This window comes from Cryptotermes secundus, unplaced genomic scaffold, assembly GCF_002891405.2.
Source record: "Cryptotermes secundus unplaced genomic scaffold, Csec_1.0 scaffold582, whole genome shotgun sequence".
Taxonomy (NCBI): Eukaryota; Metazoa; Arthropoda; class Insecta; order Blattodea; family Kalotermitidae; genus Cryptotermes; species Cryptotermes secundus.
The window spans coordinates 904,730-924,507 of NW_019724752.1; the positions used below are offsets into that span (position 1 = coordinate 904,730).

Here is a 19,778-nt window from a genome sequence, read left to right on the forward strand (position 1 = left end):
GATATCGTCTGTGTTTGTTCGTGGCGTGCTGTGTTGTTTTTACTAATCGATGTCCCTCTGATGATGGTCTATAGGGACCGAAACATGTAAGGGTGTTAAGAATTGAAGTAGTAAAAACTTCAACAGTCACACTAGATAATATTGTTAGTGTGACAGACCAGAATGCAACAAATCAAGGTCACAGTACTGTTTGTCTAAAACATCTCTGAGGGTATGCCAAACCTTAAGCATGCAACCATAAAGAAGATATTCCCTGTGTGTTTAGTAAGAACCAATATGATTGTGGTTCCATCGTATGTTGAAAACAGAATGTAGTATCTTTCCAAAAAGATATAATTTGGGACAGTCGCACAACAAATAATCAAAAAGAAAAAAACAGGCACTACTGTGTCAACATCTGTTATGTGTATTTTGTTTCTTTTTGATTATTAGTTGTGCAACTATCCCAAATTATATCTTTTTGTAAATAACAAACAGGATGCATACCATAAAGGTAGTTAACTTCCAAATTGTAACATAACAATGTATGTCACTATTTAATGATGATGCAACCTCGGAAGATATTGTAGACATAGTATTCTGGTACATAGGGTAGGTCAATACACATTTGAGTGCCTATAATTCTTACCAAACATTAAAAACACTTAATGAATTTGACAAAAATATCCAGTTCCACATGGGGCCAATACAGCACACAACAGTAAAGGTACTACAAGGGAGGAAAAAAATATACTCTGTGGCCCGTAGTCCGCAAGAGAACTATACCAACTGAGGGACCGCCACTTTTCAGCAAAGTTAGTGCCAATATGCTATACTGATGAAACAAATAAATGCAGTCACAAAACATTATTCTCAGGTTGCATGAAAAGGGTGACATGTTTAGACACTGGTGCATCTTCATGCTCAATTCCAGAATAAACACTTAACATTAAAATGCAAAAGTTAAAAAAAAGTAAAGGTATTCCTGTAACAGGTCATAGAGGTCTATAGGGTTGTGAGACGTTGAGGCTCCCCATGTTTTCTAGACAGTAAGCTCAAAGATCATGACGAGGGTGTCAGCCTTAAGTGGCAGTCACACCTTTACCCCCAGGAAGATTCCTGGTGCTCATTTCTGTTAGAGGCTGACTCAACCCCAACGCCACAGTGCAGCTGGAAGGATTAGGTCAATTGAAAAATCCAATGACCTCATTGTGAATAAACCTTCTAGTTTGTAGCATAGTGCCTCAACCAACTATGCTACCACGTGCACCCTAACATCATAAGAGACTATACATCTAATACGTAACAGTGCCCAATGTCCTGTAAATACTTAATGTATTAAATATTAAAATGTTTAAATAGAAGTGTTTTATATACATTACACAGATTAAGTAAAATTAACATTATGTAAGGAGTTTCACATTAAATAAGACATCATTTAAAGGTCACTCCAGCATTCAAAACTATCATTGGTATAAGTTTGCAGTACCAGAGTAGGTTAAGGCACTATGCTACAAGCCTGAAGGTCATGGATTCAATTTCACTTCACCTAATCCTTCCTATCAAACTATGCCTCTGGGGTCAATTCAATCTCTTAACAGAAATGAGTAACAGGAATCTTCCTGCTGATAAAGCGCAGCCTGCCAGCACATAAGGCTGACCTCAGCACCATCTATGAGTCTATTAAATGTGGGAGCCTAAGCATCTCAGAACCCTGTAGGCCTCAACAGCCTGTTACAGGAACAGCTTAACCTTACTGAACTGTCAAACTTGGTAGGGTGATATTCTAGATCCTCAGCTATTACAATGCCAGTGAAGAGGGAAGTTTCAGAAAATCAGACATCTGAAGTAGAATAAGTGGGCTATTTAAAATATGCATTAAGTTCTCCAAAGATATTTCAGAACCACTTGAACATTATAATACAAATTATCACAAAATAAAGAAATAACAACAGAAGCATATTTTCTACATTGGCAACATGTCATGGGCATTCACTGTGTTACGGAAGTAACTTACCAACTTACCAATGCTCATGCTATATGCATGCTGGACTCTGTATGTTGTGTAGGTGTCTAATCTAATACAAATATTGGCCATGGCAAAGTTTTAATAGTAGGTATGTACAGGTGGACAAAGTTACTATAATCTTTTAAGTTGCTGTTCAAGGACAATGTCTGTGTCACAATTATATAGCATCAAATGATAGGATGATCAAAGTACTTGGAGCAGTGTACGGACTGAGAAGTGGAAAGGGAAACAGAAGTACGTGGCACAAATTCACCCCACCATTCACCATAATTCAAATATTCCCCACTGTGAAATCCTCAAATCTCATAATTTTAGAATATGTCCCTTTTAGAGGACAGACTGCAAGGAGACAATCTTTGAATAAAGATGTTTTCCCAGTAACTCAGTTAATAGTCACTTTTCTTCATCTTCTCATTCAGTTTCTTATTGACTCCAATATCAAAGGTTCTAAGGTACAGGTCCCACGCACAGTACAGCCCTTACATACCTCTCAGATTTAATTTTACCAGCATACAACAGAGGACCATAATCTGTAACATTCTCATCATGGAAATTTTATATATAAAAAAAAAAATATTTTTTGCACTCCAGTATCTAGTTATTTTGGGTTCATATATCCAATCAAGTAAAACAAAACTTTGGATATAAAAAATAGTTATCTTGAGGTCAATATCACGATCATGAACTGATTGAAGATACCAGTTACAAAAATTATTGGATCATGTTGCTATAGTGGTTTACTTTAAATTGGCATCAGCATCTTGTACTATATACTGCAAAATGCTTAATAAACTGCAAAGGATTTGGAAGGAAACTGTCTTCACCTGACTGAGGTACTATCCTGATATATGCCTGTAGGAACTGAGGTAACTTACGAAAAAAAAAAACTGTCAGAATAGTAAGAGCCCTGACACCTACCAAATTCAAGCCTAGAGTTACTCCTACACAAACATGATAAGTCATAAGACCATAAGCTGTTTGCAGTTTCATAAAGCCACAGATGGTTGCACGTTTGATTCCCGATGAGGTCACTGGATTTTCATTTGACCTAATCCTTCCAACTGCACTATGAACCTGGGGTCGACTCAGCCTCTAACAGAAATGAGTGCCAGGAACCCTCCTGGGAGTAAAGGGGGATCGATGCATAAGAGTGACAACCTCACCACCATCTGCGGGCTGACTGTCTAGAAAAATGTGGGAGCCTTGACATCTCACAACCCTATGGATCTCCACAGCCTGTTACCATGATAGCTCTTTACATTTTCACCTTTTACAGTTACAATAATTAAGTGTGGTTCTCACAAGGTTCCTTTATCATGGGCACATATCAGTGTACACTAGAGCAATGAGTGTTTTGCGTCATTATTTGAAACTTAACTATGATAGAAAGTGTCACATAACATTTCCCAGGGTTCAATTCCCCACAGAAACTTCTCACAATGGTAACACTGAAGAGTACTACCTTCTGCAATGTACGTAGGTCGTACCGAGAGTCATGAGCAACTTTTCTTTGTATGCAACCTGGGAGCAGCAGATGAAAGAGAGTAAGGTGGTAGGTGGAACCAGCTGTTGTGTTAACCCTGAGTGCCTTGTGATGTCAATAGCTTGCATCACGTGACGAGTATCACTCCTATCAAAATGGCCAACGATATGTCGTTTCGCCAGCGTGCTGTCATCGAATTTCTTGCGCAAAAGGAAATCCCTGCTGCAGAAATTCACCAGAGACTTCAGCGTGCTTATGGAAGTGTGTGCATGGGTGTGAGCAGTGTTCGAAGATGGGTGAAACATTTTAAAGATGGGTACACCAGCATCGAAGATGAGCCTCGGAGCGGTCGTCCTTGAACAGCCTCAACTGAACGCAACAACTAAAGAGTGGATGAGATCATTCAAGATGACAGGCATGTGACTGTGGACACAATAGCCCGAAAACTGGAATAGGGCATAGTGCAGTACAGGACATGATTGAAAGCTTGGGCCATAGGAAAATTTGTGCTCGTTGGGTCCCACGGTTATTGACCGAAGACCATAAAGGTCACGAAAAGCCATCACCTCAGAACTACTGCAGAGATATCGACATGAAGGTGATGATTTTTTGCTCTGTATTGTGACAGATGACAAAAGCTGGTTTCACCATGTCGAGCCTGAAACGAAACGGCAGAGTATGGAATGGCGCCATTTGCATTCTCAATCAAAAAAGAAGGCAAAGACAGTGCCATCAGCTGTGAAAATGATGGGCACAGTCTTCTGGGATGCAGGGGGGTTTATTCTGGCCGAATTCCTGGAACCTGGGAAAACCATCAATGCTGCTCGTTATGTCCAGACACTGCACAAGCTCCACTGTGCATTGTGCGATAAATGTCCGGGACGAAACATCATCATCTTGCATGACAACGCTCGCCCCCACGTCGCTCGCCTCATATTGGAAGCAATTGCAAAGATGGGGTGGGAAGTTCTTTCACACCCCTCCTATAGCCCTGATCTGGCACCCTCCAACTACTATCTTTTCGGATTTGTGAAGGATCAGCTGTGTGGACAACATTTTGAGACAAGGGAGGCAATTCAGAAAGCAGTGCGTCAGTGTCTTCGGATGACTGGAACGGAATTTTACAGAAGGAGAATTTTCACACTCCCAGAACGCTGGGAGAAATGTGTACAAAGAAGTGGCGATTATGTGGAAAAATAAAGAAAGATCTGTAGATTGAGGTGGTGTATTTGTTTGTCAATAATAAAGCATGTTACTTTACAAAAAATTGTTGCTCGTGACTTTCAGTATGACTCTCGCATCACTATGTAATCTGGTTGGAGTTTCCTGATGTTTCAGGGAAATGTACCATCTCCATCTTCAGAGTCTAACACCATGCGCCTCCTTGCTTCTTGCTGATTGCATGACTGGCTTAGTCTTCAACCCTGAAGATGGAGGTAGTATGTTCCTCCAAAACATTAGTACTTCTACCAGAATCTGATTTGTTTCATTCTGGTTTGTTTTGTCTTTGTACTCCTACCAGACTACACATGACATTCTAGAAGACTGTGTGCCCTTCAATGCATGAGAAGTTGAATCATTTGAGACAAAGGCTTGAACATTCAACTGATAAGCCTCCTTAGTGACTGGCATAGTAAAACAATATCAAATAAGACTGCAAGAAATTAAACAAAACTACTGAAACTGCAGCATAACAAAACCACACTTGTGTAGTCTTTGTGGCCACACAGTGTAGAAATTTCTGTGACTAGTGTATCAGTCAGTTTACAATAGTAAACATGATCTGAAATTAATGTTTTTTTTTTCAGACTGAGGCTTTATGTTATTTGAATGGACACATTAACACAAAAACATGCACTGCAACACGTGTCTCTGCAGCCCGAAGTCATTTGGCAGGCCAGTGTGAGGAGAAATATGGGCTGTGAGGATATGTGTAGAGCAGATAACATAAATGGGTCAGTAACCTTCACTCTATACGACTGATATCATGCTATTACTGAATTCTACACCAAATTTAAGGCTCCATGTTATCTCCCATTGGGTTTTCATATAATAAGTATATTTATCTACATATTCTTGCATCAACCAACATAAACATCTTTAGCATCATGTATTAGATCTCTTATGCCCTTCTGTCCACAAGCATTTGTTGACTCATCTGTTCAAATGCCTTTCTAAATCCATTTCCCTCTTGCTTTGTGCTGCAGTATTTGTTTGGACTTCCACTTTTTCAATGTTCCAGTCTCTTGATACTTTATTAAAAGTTCATTGGTTGGAGGATGAAGAACATTATTTTTAATAAGAGTATATTGTAGCATCCTGTTGCACATTATTTATTATTCAACAAATGCCACTGATTTACTGCCTTATATGCAGAAACACTCATAGTGCAGACACACAACATAACACAACACAACAGGAAGAGCCACCCTACACCTTGGAATACACAATCGGACTACACATCAAATATCATAACCACGAAATGGAAGCACAGCAGTTTTCACCAACAATTTTTAAACACCTGATGATAACCAATGTCAGTTGAAACATGTAGTGCAATATACAGAAACCTTTAAATAAGGTTTAAAAATTTTAAAAGATCACACTGCAAGTTCGAGTAAGACTGAGAATCAATTACATTTGTTGAATAATTAATTTCACTATGTAAGATTTGAGGCTTTCACGGCGGTGACTATGAAGAAAGCAGTCTTCTGGGATTTGGCACCGTGTATATGTGGTGTTAACCGACGTTTCGGAGGAACGTATCGCCTCCATCTTCAGGGTAGAAGAAAAAATATATAAGAAATCTGCAAGCGGAGAGACCGTGAGAACCGGTAAAAGCATCTGCGATATGTTCCTCCGAAACGTTGGTTAACACCACATATACACGGTGCCAAATCCCAGAAGATTGCTTTCTTCAATTAATTTCACTGTTCAAGATGATTCTGTAACCCTGAGTATTCCCTCCACCCATTATATACATAATATGACAGGCAAGATCAAATACAGAAAACTGTGCCCAGAACCTTGTTAATCATTTCTATGCTGGGCTGTCTCTAGCCAGTTTAGAATAAAGAAGTGTCAGAGGAAGTACATGTACATCTGAAACCCAATCTGATTTACCATAATATAATCTAACCTAATCTATGCAAGATCTGAGGTTCTCACAACAAAGATTAAAAAGACTACTGTTTTCTGAGATATGACACTGTCTACTATAAACCAGAAGAAAGTAGTTGTATTTCAGAGGAATCTGGTGCCTCCATCTTTAGGTTACAAGCAACAGCAGCAAAGCACTGCTTTTCCAAAAGTATTAGCTAAATGCCATGGCAGAGGAAGGTCTCAAGACTTTTAACAAATTACTGTAAACACCATACAAACAAAGGTAAAACTGTCTCTGTGCTTAACAAATTAAGCACTATGCCTTGAAGGTGTATGGGGGAGTGAATGTACAGATCCACATTTTCTTGACCTCGGCATTAGCTGGAGGTGTGGTCAGCTTCACGTCCTAACAGCTTTACCCCTGGGAAAAGAGACCCTCGTATCCACTGGATAGGAGGTTGGGTGGACCCCAAAGCCGGTCCAGATGACATGGAGAAGAGAAAATTCTTAACCCTACCAGAACTCAAACTCTGACTCCTCCACCATCCATACTCTAGCCAGTTGCTATACTGACTATCCTACCCCAGCTCCAACCAAACCACTATACAAATTATGCACTGGGTGCTGAAATGGTTAACAACAACACAGATAATTTTGTGAATTCTGGTAAAGCTATACTCAGATTTGAAGTGATCACATATTTTAGGAGGTCTGAAATATTACTTCGCAAATATTCTTCCAATAAATAAATAAAGGAAAGTTCACATTTCAGAAGAGGATAATCAAATACCATAGATATACTATGGTTTCAATATAATTCATAAGCAGCAGCTGGAAATTTTCACAGCAGGGTACAAATTTTCTGATGTCCATTAAAGAAATGAAATTTTTGACCGAGAATGTCAACGTACCAGTTGGTCAACTGTGCTTTCATAGTCTTAACTACTTTACAGTATAGCCAGTGATAAGATTTTCAATTGGTTTCAATCCATTTGCCAACATAGGATATTGCGATAGCCTGGAATGTCACGCACTCCCTCCAACCCTCAAGCCAGTACTTTTTTCTTTTACGTAAGCCTGCTTTCCCAAATCACCATCATAAACTGAGTAGCTATGGTTACCAAGCCCGTTTCCCCCCATATGTGAACAAAAAAAAAAAACACGTGTAAGTTTTGAGGTTTTCACGGCGATGACTATGAAGAAAGTCGTCTTCTGGGTTTAGGTGCCATGTATTCTTCATTTTGGCCAATGTTTCGGAGGAACGTATTGCCTCCATCTTCAGAGCAGGTGAATGGCTTGGAATGCAGAGAGCAGTAGCTACAGCTACAGCTGCCTTCTTAGGTGTGATGCTGCATTGTGATGCAGAGTTAACATTTCAAAGGAACCTGATTCCTTCATAGAAAAAAATGATAAGGATACAGAGTGGCAACCAAAGCTCTGGGTGAACCAACAGGAATAAGAACAGCATAAAGAATATTACCCTTCTGCCCTTTGTCACATCCTGTGAGATCTTCATAGTCACAGGCATGAAAATCTCAAATTCCACTCACAAAAAACATACTGGACACTTACTGCGCCACTTCTATTTATACTCTTACATAATTGTCAACTATTGGTAACCTGACACCATTAGCGGAACTGGATATTTCTGCCTTCTTATGCTCAAAAAGATCTGTGCCATACCTTGGTGTTGCTGACATGGTCTGCAGGAAGAGATTCAGGCACAGTTTGGAGTGTAGTTCGCATGGTGGAGGACATTATGCTATATTCTTGCAGGGATGGGCTGAACCTTATCAAGTCCAGATACGATGGCCAAAGTTCGGCCTAGCAGCGGCGTGGCCGGACACTCTCACTACTTGGTCTTACCATCGGAGCTGGTAAGTCATCGTGGAGGCACAGGAGCCTATTATACCTGTAATAAATTAACAACAAATAAAAAAATATGCTTTACACTCTCTCGCGGGCAGGTGGTAGCATAGGTGGTTGAAGCACTATACTACAAGCTGAAAGGTCGCAGGTTACATTTCCAATGAGGTCACTGGATTCTTTCATTTCACCTATTCCTTCCAGGCGCACTATGGCCCTGGGGTCAACTCACATCTAACAGAAATGAGTACCGGGAATCTTCCTGCGGGATAAAGAGTGGCTGGCATGTAAGGCTGACAACCTCACCACCATCTGCGAGCTTTGTGTCTAGAAAATGTAGATGCCTCAAAGTCGCAAAACCCTATGGGCTTCCACAGCCTGTTACAGAGCTAACTTTACTTTTTATTACTCTAATGAAAATATTAGGTACTTACATATTAACTGGTAACCCAATTAACTTCAAAATATTATATTAGCACTACGAACCACAGAAGATTATTTGTAAAAACAAAACCCGTGGCTTAATATTATAAAGTTTTTGGACACTTATTTTTAAAAACAAAACTTGAAGCCTAACATTGCTGATTTGTTGGGGGAAAATTCTAAAGTCTTGACTTTTACAAGGTGGCAGCAACTTTGAAGAGTGCTGGGTTAACTGCTGATTTTGTATTAAAATCTCTAACTCACTCACTCACTCACTCACTCACTCACTCAAGGAGCTGAGCCTTTCTTGAGAAGGTGCCAATTGTTCAGATACTGAAGAACTTCCCAGCATTTTATGGAACCCAGAGGTTCATTACCATGTTCACAAGAGCCCTCCACCAGTCCCTATCCTGAGCAAGATCAATCCAATCCATCCCATCCTCTCTCTCTCTCTCTAAAATCCATTTTAATATCGTACACCCACCTACGCCTTGGTCTTCCCAGTGGTCTCCTTCCTTCAGGCTTTCCCACTATCCTATATGCATTCCTCCTAGAACCTATTCGTGCTACATGCCCTGCCCATCTCATCCTCCTTGACTTCATCATTTTAATTATACTTGGAGAAGCATAAAAGTTATGAAGCTCCTCATTATGCAGTTTTCTCCTGTTGCTTCATCTCTCTTCGGTCCAAATATTCTCAACACCATTCTAAAACACCTTCTGTCTATGTTCCTCCCTTAATGTCAGAGACCAAGTTTGACACTCATACAGAACCACAGGCAAAATTATAGTTTTGTATATTCTAATTTGTATGTTTTTAGACAGCAGACGAGAGGAAAAAAGGCTCTTGACTGAATGGTAGCAAGCATTACCCCAAGTTCAGTCTCCTTTTAATTTCTTCTGTTATTGAATGTACGTAAGGTCAGCGATGTTAGGCACATAGAAATACATACACCTGAGCCATTAGCACCTGATCTTAGCCTTTCTGATGTTGAAAGTGCTACTCTGAAATTGAAAAAGTATAAATTGCCAGGTACTGATCAAATTCCAGCAGAACTTATTCAAGCAGGAGGTGAAATATTATGTGCTAAGATCCACAAGCTAATTACGTACTTCTATCTGTCATAAGGAAAAGTTGTCTGATCAGCTGTTCCAGTTCCCAAGGAGGATGATAAAACTGACTGTAGTAATTATCGAGGGATATTACTGACATAAACTGCATACAAAATTTTATCCAATATTCTTCTCTCAAGATTAAGGCCATACAAAGATGAAATTAGTGGAGATCATCAGTGTGGGTTTCGACGTAACAGATCCACTACTGATCAGTTCTTTTGCATTCGTCAGATACTGGGAAAAAAACGGAGTACAATGAGACAGTACATCAGCTATTCACAGACTTCAAGGAAGTCTTTGATTCAGTTAGAAGGGATGTATTGTACAATATTCTCATAGAGTTTGGGATACCCATGAAACTAGTTAGGCTGATTAAAATGTGTTTAAACAAAATGTATAGTGAAGTCCATATATGTAAACAGTTGTCTGATAAATTTCCTATCCAGAATGATCTAAAACAAGGAGATGCTATATCACCACTGCTTTTCAACTTTGCTTTAGAATATGCCATTAGGAAGGTCCAAGAAAACCAGGTGGGACTAAAATTAAATGGAACTCATCAGCTGTTCGTCTATGCTGATGATGTGAATCTATTGGGTATATATAGTGTTCCAGGACAGGTCAATATTCTGAGAGGTCACAGAATCAGGTATTCCAAGCAAAAAAATGTATGTTGTGACATGACGCCCAAAAGCTAGAAGAGTGAAATCAGAGGAGATGTCCACTGCTAGGCAACTACTCAGTAAACACGTTCCTGGGGTAATGAAAACACAAAATAGTAATCCAGTAACTTCCATTTCTACACAATAGTAAGGTAAACACACCTCTGTAAAACAGAGGAATTGTTAGGAAACAGTGTTTTCCATTGCATTGAGGCTATATAACGAGGATCTCATGCAGCTACAATGAGAATTCAGGCGAGCTCCAGAGTTGGCAGTTGCGACCCGAAACTGAGTCAGCAGTCAAAGGTGATTGGGAAGAAATGGCATGAAAGCAATTAGATTGTGCAAAGACTACATTTGAGCTGCAGTGACAGTAAGACTGTTACAAATCGGTTGCCAGGCTACGACTAGTGAAGACAGAGAACCCTAGTGTGTGTGCAACAGTGAACTGTATAGTGCGTAGAGCAGCGACAGCACTGCATTACCGGCAGTTCTGAGTGGTGTGTATAAACAGTCAACAAATCCTATCATCCAATCCATACGTCATCTAATAAATCACCCACACCTACTAAATCATGATAACATTCATGTGTCCTATTCCAAAACAGTTTCTGAGATAAGAGTTCTTTCAATGTGCAGTTCAAAAACTGATGATAAGAACATATTGTTTCTAATACCCTTATTTATTGTTCAAGTGATGAAGTTGATACAGTTTACCTACAATAATACATTTTCAAAAATTACACCATCAACATCATTGCACTTTGCAACTCATGTGAGGACATGGCTCGTCTGTATAGTGTACAGTGTACTGCACAATGAAACGGCTCTATCTCAGAAACAATTCGTAATAGGACACATGTTCACTTTTTTTCTGCTCAGTATGACCAATACTACGACCTGCCAGAATACTGACCTTTCCTCCTGGGACACCTTCTACTGGTGTGTGCGTGTGTGTGTGTGTGTGTGTGTTTTATTTAAATTGACATAAATTGTATGACATTAGTGTCAAATAAGTAAATAGCTGAGTACCATCAAATACTTCAATGACAAGAACTGTAGGGTATATGTAGTCATACATCTTAATATCATATAACTTTTAGCATTACAATAAAACAGCTAACCCATCAACTGGTCGCATTGGTCAAATCAGCCCCAATACATAGTTCCAAGGTATTAGAGTTCATCTCGTGTCCACATCACATAAGCCATCATAGTTTACATAACATTATAAGGTGCTTACATACATATCAAAACTCTGCCAAATGTGACATTCTAGTATGGTACAACATCTATAGCTTAAAAGTTTGGTTAGGGTTTGAGCACAGCAAGGTTACCTGGGACAACCTTTAACGTCCAAAGTGCCCCATTCAGGCCAGTGATGAATAAGGTTTTTGTGGCCTAAGTACCCCGTTTTTGCCACTCAGGCATTTAAACTCCGTTAGTGGAAGCGCGCACACACGCCACTAGTAGAAGCGCACACACAGTCCTAAATATTTATTTTTAAATGTAGTAATTACCAGACCGACTTGAGTAAAACCCTAAGAGAGGAATTAAAATGATACCTAAGTGGACAACAACAAAAAGGGTCTACAGTATTCGATTTCACTATGAATGCACAGAAAACAGATCACACTCTACTTTTCTGGCTTATTTTGGACTTCACCCATAACACTCTGTATCTCAGCCACAATGCAGCTGCCTGTTCACACCCATAGAAAGGGCAATAATCTTTTGCAGCTATAACGGAAGGTCTTAGCACTGAAGAATGAACCCCTCTAGCTATTTCTTGAATAGCCATGCTTTCATTCTGTCATTTAGTCCAAAGATTCGAAAATCTGAAGAGTGTAACAAAGATGTAAGATTTTCCAGCAGAGAACCAGATGATTTTATTGCTTCCATCTGTTTTATGGCACTAGGGACTGCTAAAATTTGATGAGTGTTACAAAGAGAAACGAATTTATAATGCAGAATTACTCTGCAAAGTACCTTGAAACCAATTTTGCAGTACACATCAAAATTAAAAGAAGAAAAATTGAAAATAGAGTATAACTTTTTGTATAAAATTTTTCAAATCTTCCCTTGTAATATGCGACACTATATTCTTTGCTGATACAAAGTTAATTCCATCCATTTATCATAAAAATTGTATTAGACACAGCATTTTTAAACACAATGCTTCAAATTGGTTAAGTGCCCTAACAGGAACGGACATTTAAACGCAGAGTAGCAACGTGCATTTAAACACGCACCAGCAGCAGGCATTTAAATAAACTCCGGCCAGCTCAAGCTTGCCACCAATTCAAAAGCCCAGCATTTAAAGGTTAATACATATGTAGCCATTATAAGTTTATAACAAACGTGGTTATGTATCATCATTAAAATGTACACCACCTTATTTCCTTAGGAGTTTTGCAATTTATGTTCAGGGCCAAGCAATAATTTTGAGACCACCACAAACTGTCCTAAATATTAAGGAAAAAAAATTTACTTATTTTTCAGTATTATTTTTTAGCCACTGACTTATAATTATCCATGCATTAATTTACTTATTTATTTTCAATTGTAACTTGAATGTTAATTTTAAATTTTAACTTTTAATGTTTACCTTTAAGTAAGGGAGTAACTGTAAATAAAGTTGCATTTAAGACAGAAGTGAATACATTTATGATTCAATTCTGATTACTCAACAAGAGTGCCAGCAGCTCAGCCTACAGCATCAAATAACAGAGAAATTAATGAATGCTCAATAAGAAAGGATGTGGAACGAAGTAAATGTGGTCCATTTGAAAACACTATCCTGGCATTAGGCTGGAGGGACTGAGGAAAGCCATGAAGAACCTCAGTCAGGACAGTTAGTGTCCTGTCTCAGATTTGAACCTATTGCCTATTTGCCTTTACCTATTTCCTGTTGATTATAGTATAAAACAGAAGGGCAATGTGAACAAATGTGTTGAAGTATTATGTTCCCCCTCTGGGCCGTGCCATAGCTCAAGCGGTTAGTCGCTGGCTTCCCACTGCAACGGCCCAAGTTCAATCCCGGGTCTGGTCAAGTGGGATTTGTGGTGGACAAAGTGGCACTGGGATAGGTTTTCTCCGAGTACTTTGGTCTCCCCTGCCAAGCTTCATTCCACCAAATTCTCCATCATCATAATCACCCGGGACAGGTACAGTAGGCCAATCAGTGGCCGACGTGCCAAGTGGACCCAGTTGGACTCCACCCCCCACTAAGCAAAATGTTCCCCCTCAAACATACATCATTATACAGGGGTGTGTCAATGAATCGGGTGATTTGGCAGAGGTGTTTTTTCCTGGATTGGTTGTAGTGGGGAGGATGCCACAACTGCCACCCAGCAGCCTACTGGACTGGAGCACAACGTGCTTTTGTATTTTACAAAAACGGTGACAGTTTCGTGATCACTCAGCATAAATTTCGAAGAGAGTCTGGTATTCATCGCAATCGTGCTGTTTGGAATTACTGGCCCGTACTTCTTTGAAGATGAGTGGGAAAGAGCTGTAACTGTGACTGGACCACGTTACGTTCACATGTTAGAGAGCTTCTTAGCTCCTGCACTTTCTCGTCTTCCAGTCAAAGAAGAGACGTTTTTCCAGCAAGATGGGGCTACGTGCCACACCGTATCAGCTTCCATGGCAGCTGTGAATAACCTGTTTCCTAACCATATTATCTCCACATATGGGGACACCATATGGCCAGCCAAGTCACCTGATCTTTCATGTGATTTTTTTCTCTGGCGGTATCTGAAATCCCAAGTTCTCAAAGCACATAGTTCAGGAGTTGAAACATCAAATTCAGGAAGAAGTTGAACGAATTCTGGTTGAGATGCTAAAAAGAGTAACGAGTGACTTTAGGAAGAGACTTGCTGAGTGCCTACAGTGGAATAGGGGTAATTTGTCAGATGTTATTTTTGGGAAATAGACTTCTGTTTTCATTGAGTTAATTGAGAAAACCCAAATGCTTTTATGTTTACACTGTATTCATATGTGTTAAAAACAAATATATCCAACAGTTTACCGATCATAACGTTTTCAAAATCGCCCAATTCATTGACGCACCTCGTATTACATGCCTGTCATTTAACTGTCAAATAAAAAAACTAAACTCCGTGGCCTGTAGTCCGCACGCAAACTATACTGACTGAGCGACCACCACGTGTTAGTGAAATTAGTGCCAACTTTTGCAGATAGGAGGGTGTCACGTGGTCAGCGAAACGGATTGCCACGGCCGTTAATCTTGGTTTTCTAGACTGGAGTTGCTATTTCCTTGAAATACCTCCTCAATTATCCTCGCAAGGCTGAGTGATCCCTGTTTCAGACCAACTACTTCTCAGAAAATCTGGTAGTGCCAGGAATCGACCTGAGGACCTCTGATCTATAGCCAAGAACTCTGACCACTAGACCACAGAGGCAGTCCATCTAACTGTTAAATACACAGGAAAATTTGTAGTGTTAACCTTTGCTAGCAACAACAGCTTTCAACCAGTTGACATAGGGCCCAGGGCTCCTACTGGAGAGGAATACAAGACTTCTTGAGCTCTATCATCCCCACCACCCATGGCAATCTTCTCTGTAGCCCCAGTATACATACTTTAAACCCTCATCCAATGTAGACTTGCTTACAGATACAAAAACAAATGCAAATTTGCCAAACACAAAAAATTTGAATTCATGCAGTATGCCCCAGATAGGACCCTGAAATACTGCAATTCAATTACACTAATGTCAAGACAATGTTTTTACTTTCAAATACCTCATTAGTGATGTAATTTGTAATTTGTAATTTATTTCGAGTTCCAGAAGATCCAATAAAACTGGTTACAAACCACAGGATATAGAACATGTTAAAATACAGACTAGAATATATCAATATAAACAAAATATAAAAATACAATACAATCATAAACACAGTTAAGGAATTATTTGAGCTCAAAAGAGCATGTCACAAATATAAAATGAAAAATAAATAAATTAAATAAATAAAAGATATAAATGGCAACAAATATTATCATAAATACAATAAAACTCTTATGCAGATAGACTCATATAATTTGTATAAGATAACATGCAAATTCATTTAAAACCATTATTTACAACATCATTCATTAACACTATAATACTCCTCCAAGTCATAAAAACAATGAGTAATCAAATATCTTCTTAGAGAAATCTTAAATTGCTTGTATTTCCCAACCATCCCCTTTATTTCAAGAGGCAAATTATTAAATAACTTTATACCCGTAAAATAAACACCTTTTTGATACAGTGTTAAGGTGGAAGTTGGGAGATATAAATTACTTCTCTGTCTTGTCTGGAGATTATGTGCATCATGGTTAGTAATGAACAGTTTACTATTCTTTGATACAAAGAGCAAAACTGAATAAATATATTGTGACTTCAATGGTAAGATTCCTAGCTGCCTAGCTGCTACCTACTAACCAAGGGGTTATTAAAGCACTTGAGATGCCTTACTCCTCTCAAAATGTCTACAGATGTGCAATGTAACTTACTAGTTCTGGCACTTTGGGAACTTAAATGCAGTAGAAATAAGGCCATTCATTTGTGTGTAAAAAATTAGATATTAACAGCAGACTTCACATGACCATATTCACATATCTCCATATAACCCATTAGGTATTAGATTTGTTCAAAACACATTACCTAATGCACACTTTTCTTGATGAAACCTAACTTCTGCAATCATGACAACTTCACAACAAACTTCCAAATTAGTCCTAAGAACAACTGATATTACATTAAGACCTCTGTAGCCCCAAGGCTTTATAATGTTGTCAACTGAATTAAATACAAAGAGTGAGGGTCATTTAAGGCTACAACTGGAAACAAAACAAAGTAAATATTAAAATAAAATAAAGAACAGTCTCTCCAAATTCCTCTGTCTTTGCAACTCAATAGTTCCAGGCTTCCTAGCAGATGATATGTGCATTGATAATCCTACATGCAACTTCTATCATGAACATTCATACATAAAATTACAAAAACTGCTTTCCTGCTGCTCAAATTCACTACTGGTTATGGAGGCACAGAAGTGCCTAATTGAACCTAATGTGATGCCTGTGAGGACAGAAAAGCATTTCCACACAAAGGGCTATGCAATTTCCATGAAATAGTACTCAACCTATCTTAAACAGTATGATTCATGAACTATATGAATGTTGAAATAGCAACAATTACTGCAAGGAAATGAAAACTAAGAATTAATCCTTAAATTTTACCAATAGTTTATCATGGTAAGATTAACTGAAATAAAACACTAAAATGCAATACACACTTTCTATAAACCCCACCAGATGAAAGTATGGAATGTTCAATTTTCACAATACAAATATTCCAGCCCTGTTTACAGAACTGTGATCTCAACTAACATCAATAAAGTCCATGCTGTTATCATTCTAACAAAATAAAAAGAATGACACTTACATAAAAGTTCCAATATTATCATGGAATACACAGTTCACGGAAACTTATTCTAACCAATGTTCCACTTTAATCACAAGACACAACAAACCATAAACTGGTTAATCTGGGCACAAAGAACTAAAATCGTTTTATAAAATTTGATATTGCTGTTGTTATGTTATGATGTCCCACAGAGGACATGAACGCACCTACGATGTTACTAGAGCATTCAGTTATTTCACACTGCATAATAAAAGTGGGAACACATCTGACAAATGTACATAACTATTGATAAAATTTAGATTTTGAGAAACTATTAAGTGGCTAGGGGGCTAGAATTGTAGATTACAATGTAATTTTCTGTTTGTAACCTGAAGCTAGTACCTACCTATTATCAGTCCTTACCGGTTAAACTAGAGCCCAGATTTGGTGTGCATGCAGTCCTAGATTTTATTTTTGATTGGTCACAGTGGAAGAGTGTTGAACGCATAAAAGATATGTTTATTACAGTCCACTTTTGGGGACTGCTGACCTTCGAGTTTATACATCTACACAGGACAACAATATCCTTAAGGAATACTTGCACCACAAATTTCAAATGTAACCTGCACGGAAGCTTGAAAGCCAGAGCCTTCAATGACAAACTAGCCACATCCACCGAATTGTAACGTCTTACTCTAAATTCAAGCAAATTATCTGGGCTACTTTTCGCACAGATCTGTATCTAAAGAATTAAGCAACATTTCTGTTAGCATACTGACCCATCGAGCCGGCGTAAGCTTGAGTAATTTTAACATAAATTCCTAATTTCCAAACTCAACTCATTACAAAACTTCATCCAAGATGGCCGAATTTTCTTGCCTTCACGCAAAATATTCCCACTGCGCAACTCGGAACATTTTTCTCTCATTGGCTACGGGACTTGACGTCACTTTCCATACGGTGTCTTTGGTACTACCCGTTTGAAAGTAGTTTACCACTGCAGTCATCTGTGACGACTGAGCTTACCATCCTTTTTGAGAACATTTCAATGTTCGCTAACTGAAATATATCATATGAATTCATGTAATTTATACAAAAATTCCTTACACTGTATTACATCTTAGTTGAATGAACGTATTTTTGTATATACAGTTCAACAGGCTTGCACAACATAATACTTTTAGTCGTTAATGTAACAACAAATGACAAATATGCAAGGACAGATTAAAATGTCACATAATTCACAACCACTTACTAATACTGGAAAGAGTGTATTCCATGAGGAAGTACAGAATATTTACGGCATTATTTGTAAATGGAACTTTTTCACATATTTCTTGTACATAATCTGCAGAATCTCCAATAAATATCTGTGTTCAATAAGTACAGGCTCGTGAATGAGTTATGCCTAGTGGCGTAACTCACACTCTTTCACTTCGGCATCATTTTAAAAGACGGTGTATGTTTTCGTCCATGTATAGCTTCGATATTTTCTAGTAGGTTTACTGTTAGTGCGTTAGTGTGGTTTTTTAATTTTCTTAAGGATTTGGTATCCCACTTTTTTATTTCAGTGAGCGCTGAGTTCATTTGTAGATCATCATAGATCCTGTGGTTGTTTATATACAAAGGTCTGTTCAAATGAAACTTTGAAGGCGAATTTCTAAGTCCGGGAATTGCAATTTGTCGGAAAACTTTAAGAAACCACACTGAAGACCTACATATAAATGGAAGGTTATTAAACTGGACGAGTGTGATGGTGTGGGTCCAACATCCGGGTTCTTGTGAAAAAAATATTGAACCTACGGAATTAGATAAAAGGCGACGAATATCTTGAACTGTTAAATGCTCGTTTATTTTCATTTGACAGATATCCAAAAACGGGGAGGTTGTCAAACGTCACGCCCCAGATTGCAACTGTGCTGTCATTCCAGCCGTGGTCCGTTAATTTGTTAATTATTAATTCGTTTATTACTGAGTTAAAAAAGAGCGTTGTATTTGTATTTTATTCATTTAATACGATTTCAATAATCCTAGTGAGCACAAATCGAACACAGGAATCTGTGAGAACGTGAAATGATTTCACTGATTTTAGCACCTACTTTTCGAGTTTGAGAACATCGTTAAATAACCAACGTAAGTTAAGAACACAAACTTCCCACAATTTCTTTGTTGATTTGTTTCATCTGTCGCCGCGGTAACCAGATGTCACGTGACGTTTACGTGGCCATTCCCTAGCAACGGTCGTCTCTGCTGGTTCCACAGTTCCGTTTTTGAACCCTAATGTCACAATATTATAGTGCATGCCATCGTGAGATCAGAACACAAAGCGTTACACCAACATTATAAATCTAGTAGACTCCATTTTCAGCATAAAATGAGAACAGAAGTCGCCATACCGAAGGTTCCGTTGAACACAACGGATATTATTTCTGTAAAGTTGTCTCCTGAAAGTATGACGAACCTTCAGAAATTATTTAAGTAGATCTTACGGTGTTATTTATTTACCTTTATTTACTTGCTGTTATGAGTACAAGTTCATTCGTGTGCTTTATGTTAGAACTATGGTCCATAATTCGATTATTTACAAGCTCCATTTGGCTAATTGTATTACAATGGATTTTATTCTTGTATATAGGAGCCAAAATATAATGAGAATTAATCTTATCATAAGCAGTAGAGGAATCCGTACGGATCCAGGGTA

At 38.5% G+C, this 19,778-nt stretch overlaps 1 protein-coding gene across 9 annotated transcripts in view; it reads right to left on the bottom strand.

Annotated features, from left to right (window-relative positions):
* LOC111862903 (serine/threonine-protein kinase MARK2) overlaps positions 1-17,946 on the bottom strand; it is a 290,458-nt gene extending 272,512 nt beyond the window's left edge. For 8 of the 9 annotated variants that reach the window (XM_023848720.2, XM_023848725.2, XM_023848723.2 and 5 more), the window contains exon 1: positions 8,277-8,355. Coding sequence is in view for 1 of the 9 variants with exons in the window: in XM_023848731.2 (XP_023704499.1) it covers positions 8,277-8,351 (75 nt within the window). In the remaining 8 variants the exon portion in view is untranslated. Of the gene's footprint in view, positions 1-8,276; positions 8,506-17,856 lie in introns of those variants that run through there. The other variant, XM_023848731.2, reaches the window with a different exon arrangement.
* Positions 17,947-19,778: the final 1,832 nt, after the last annotated feature.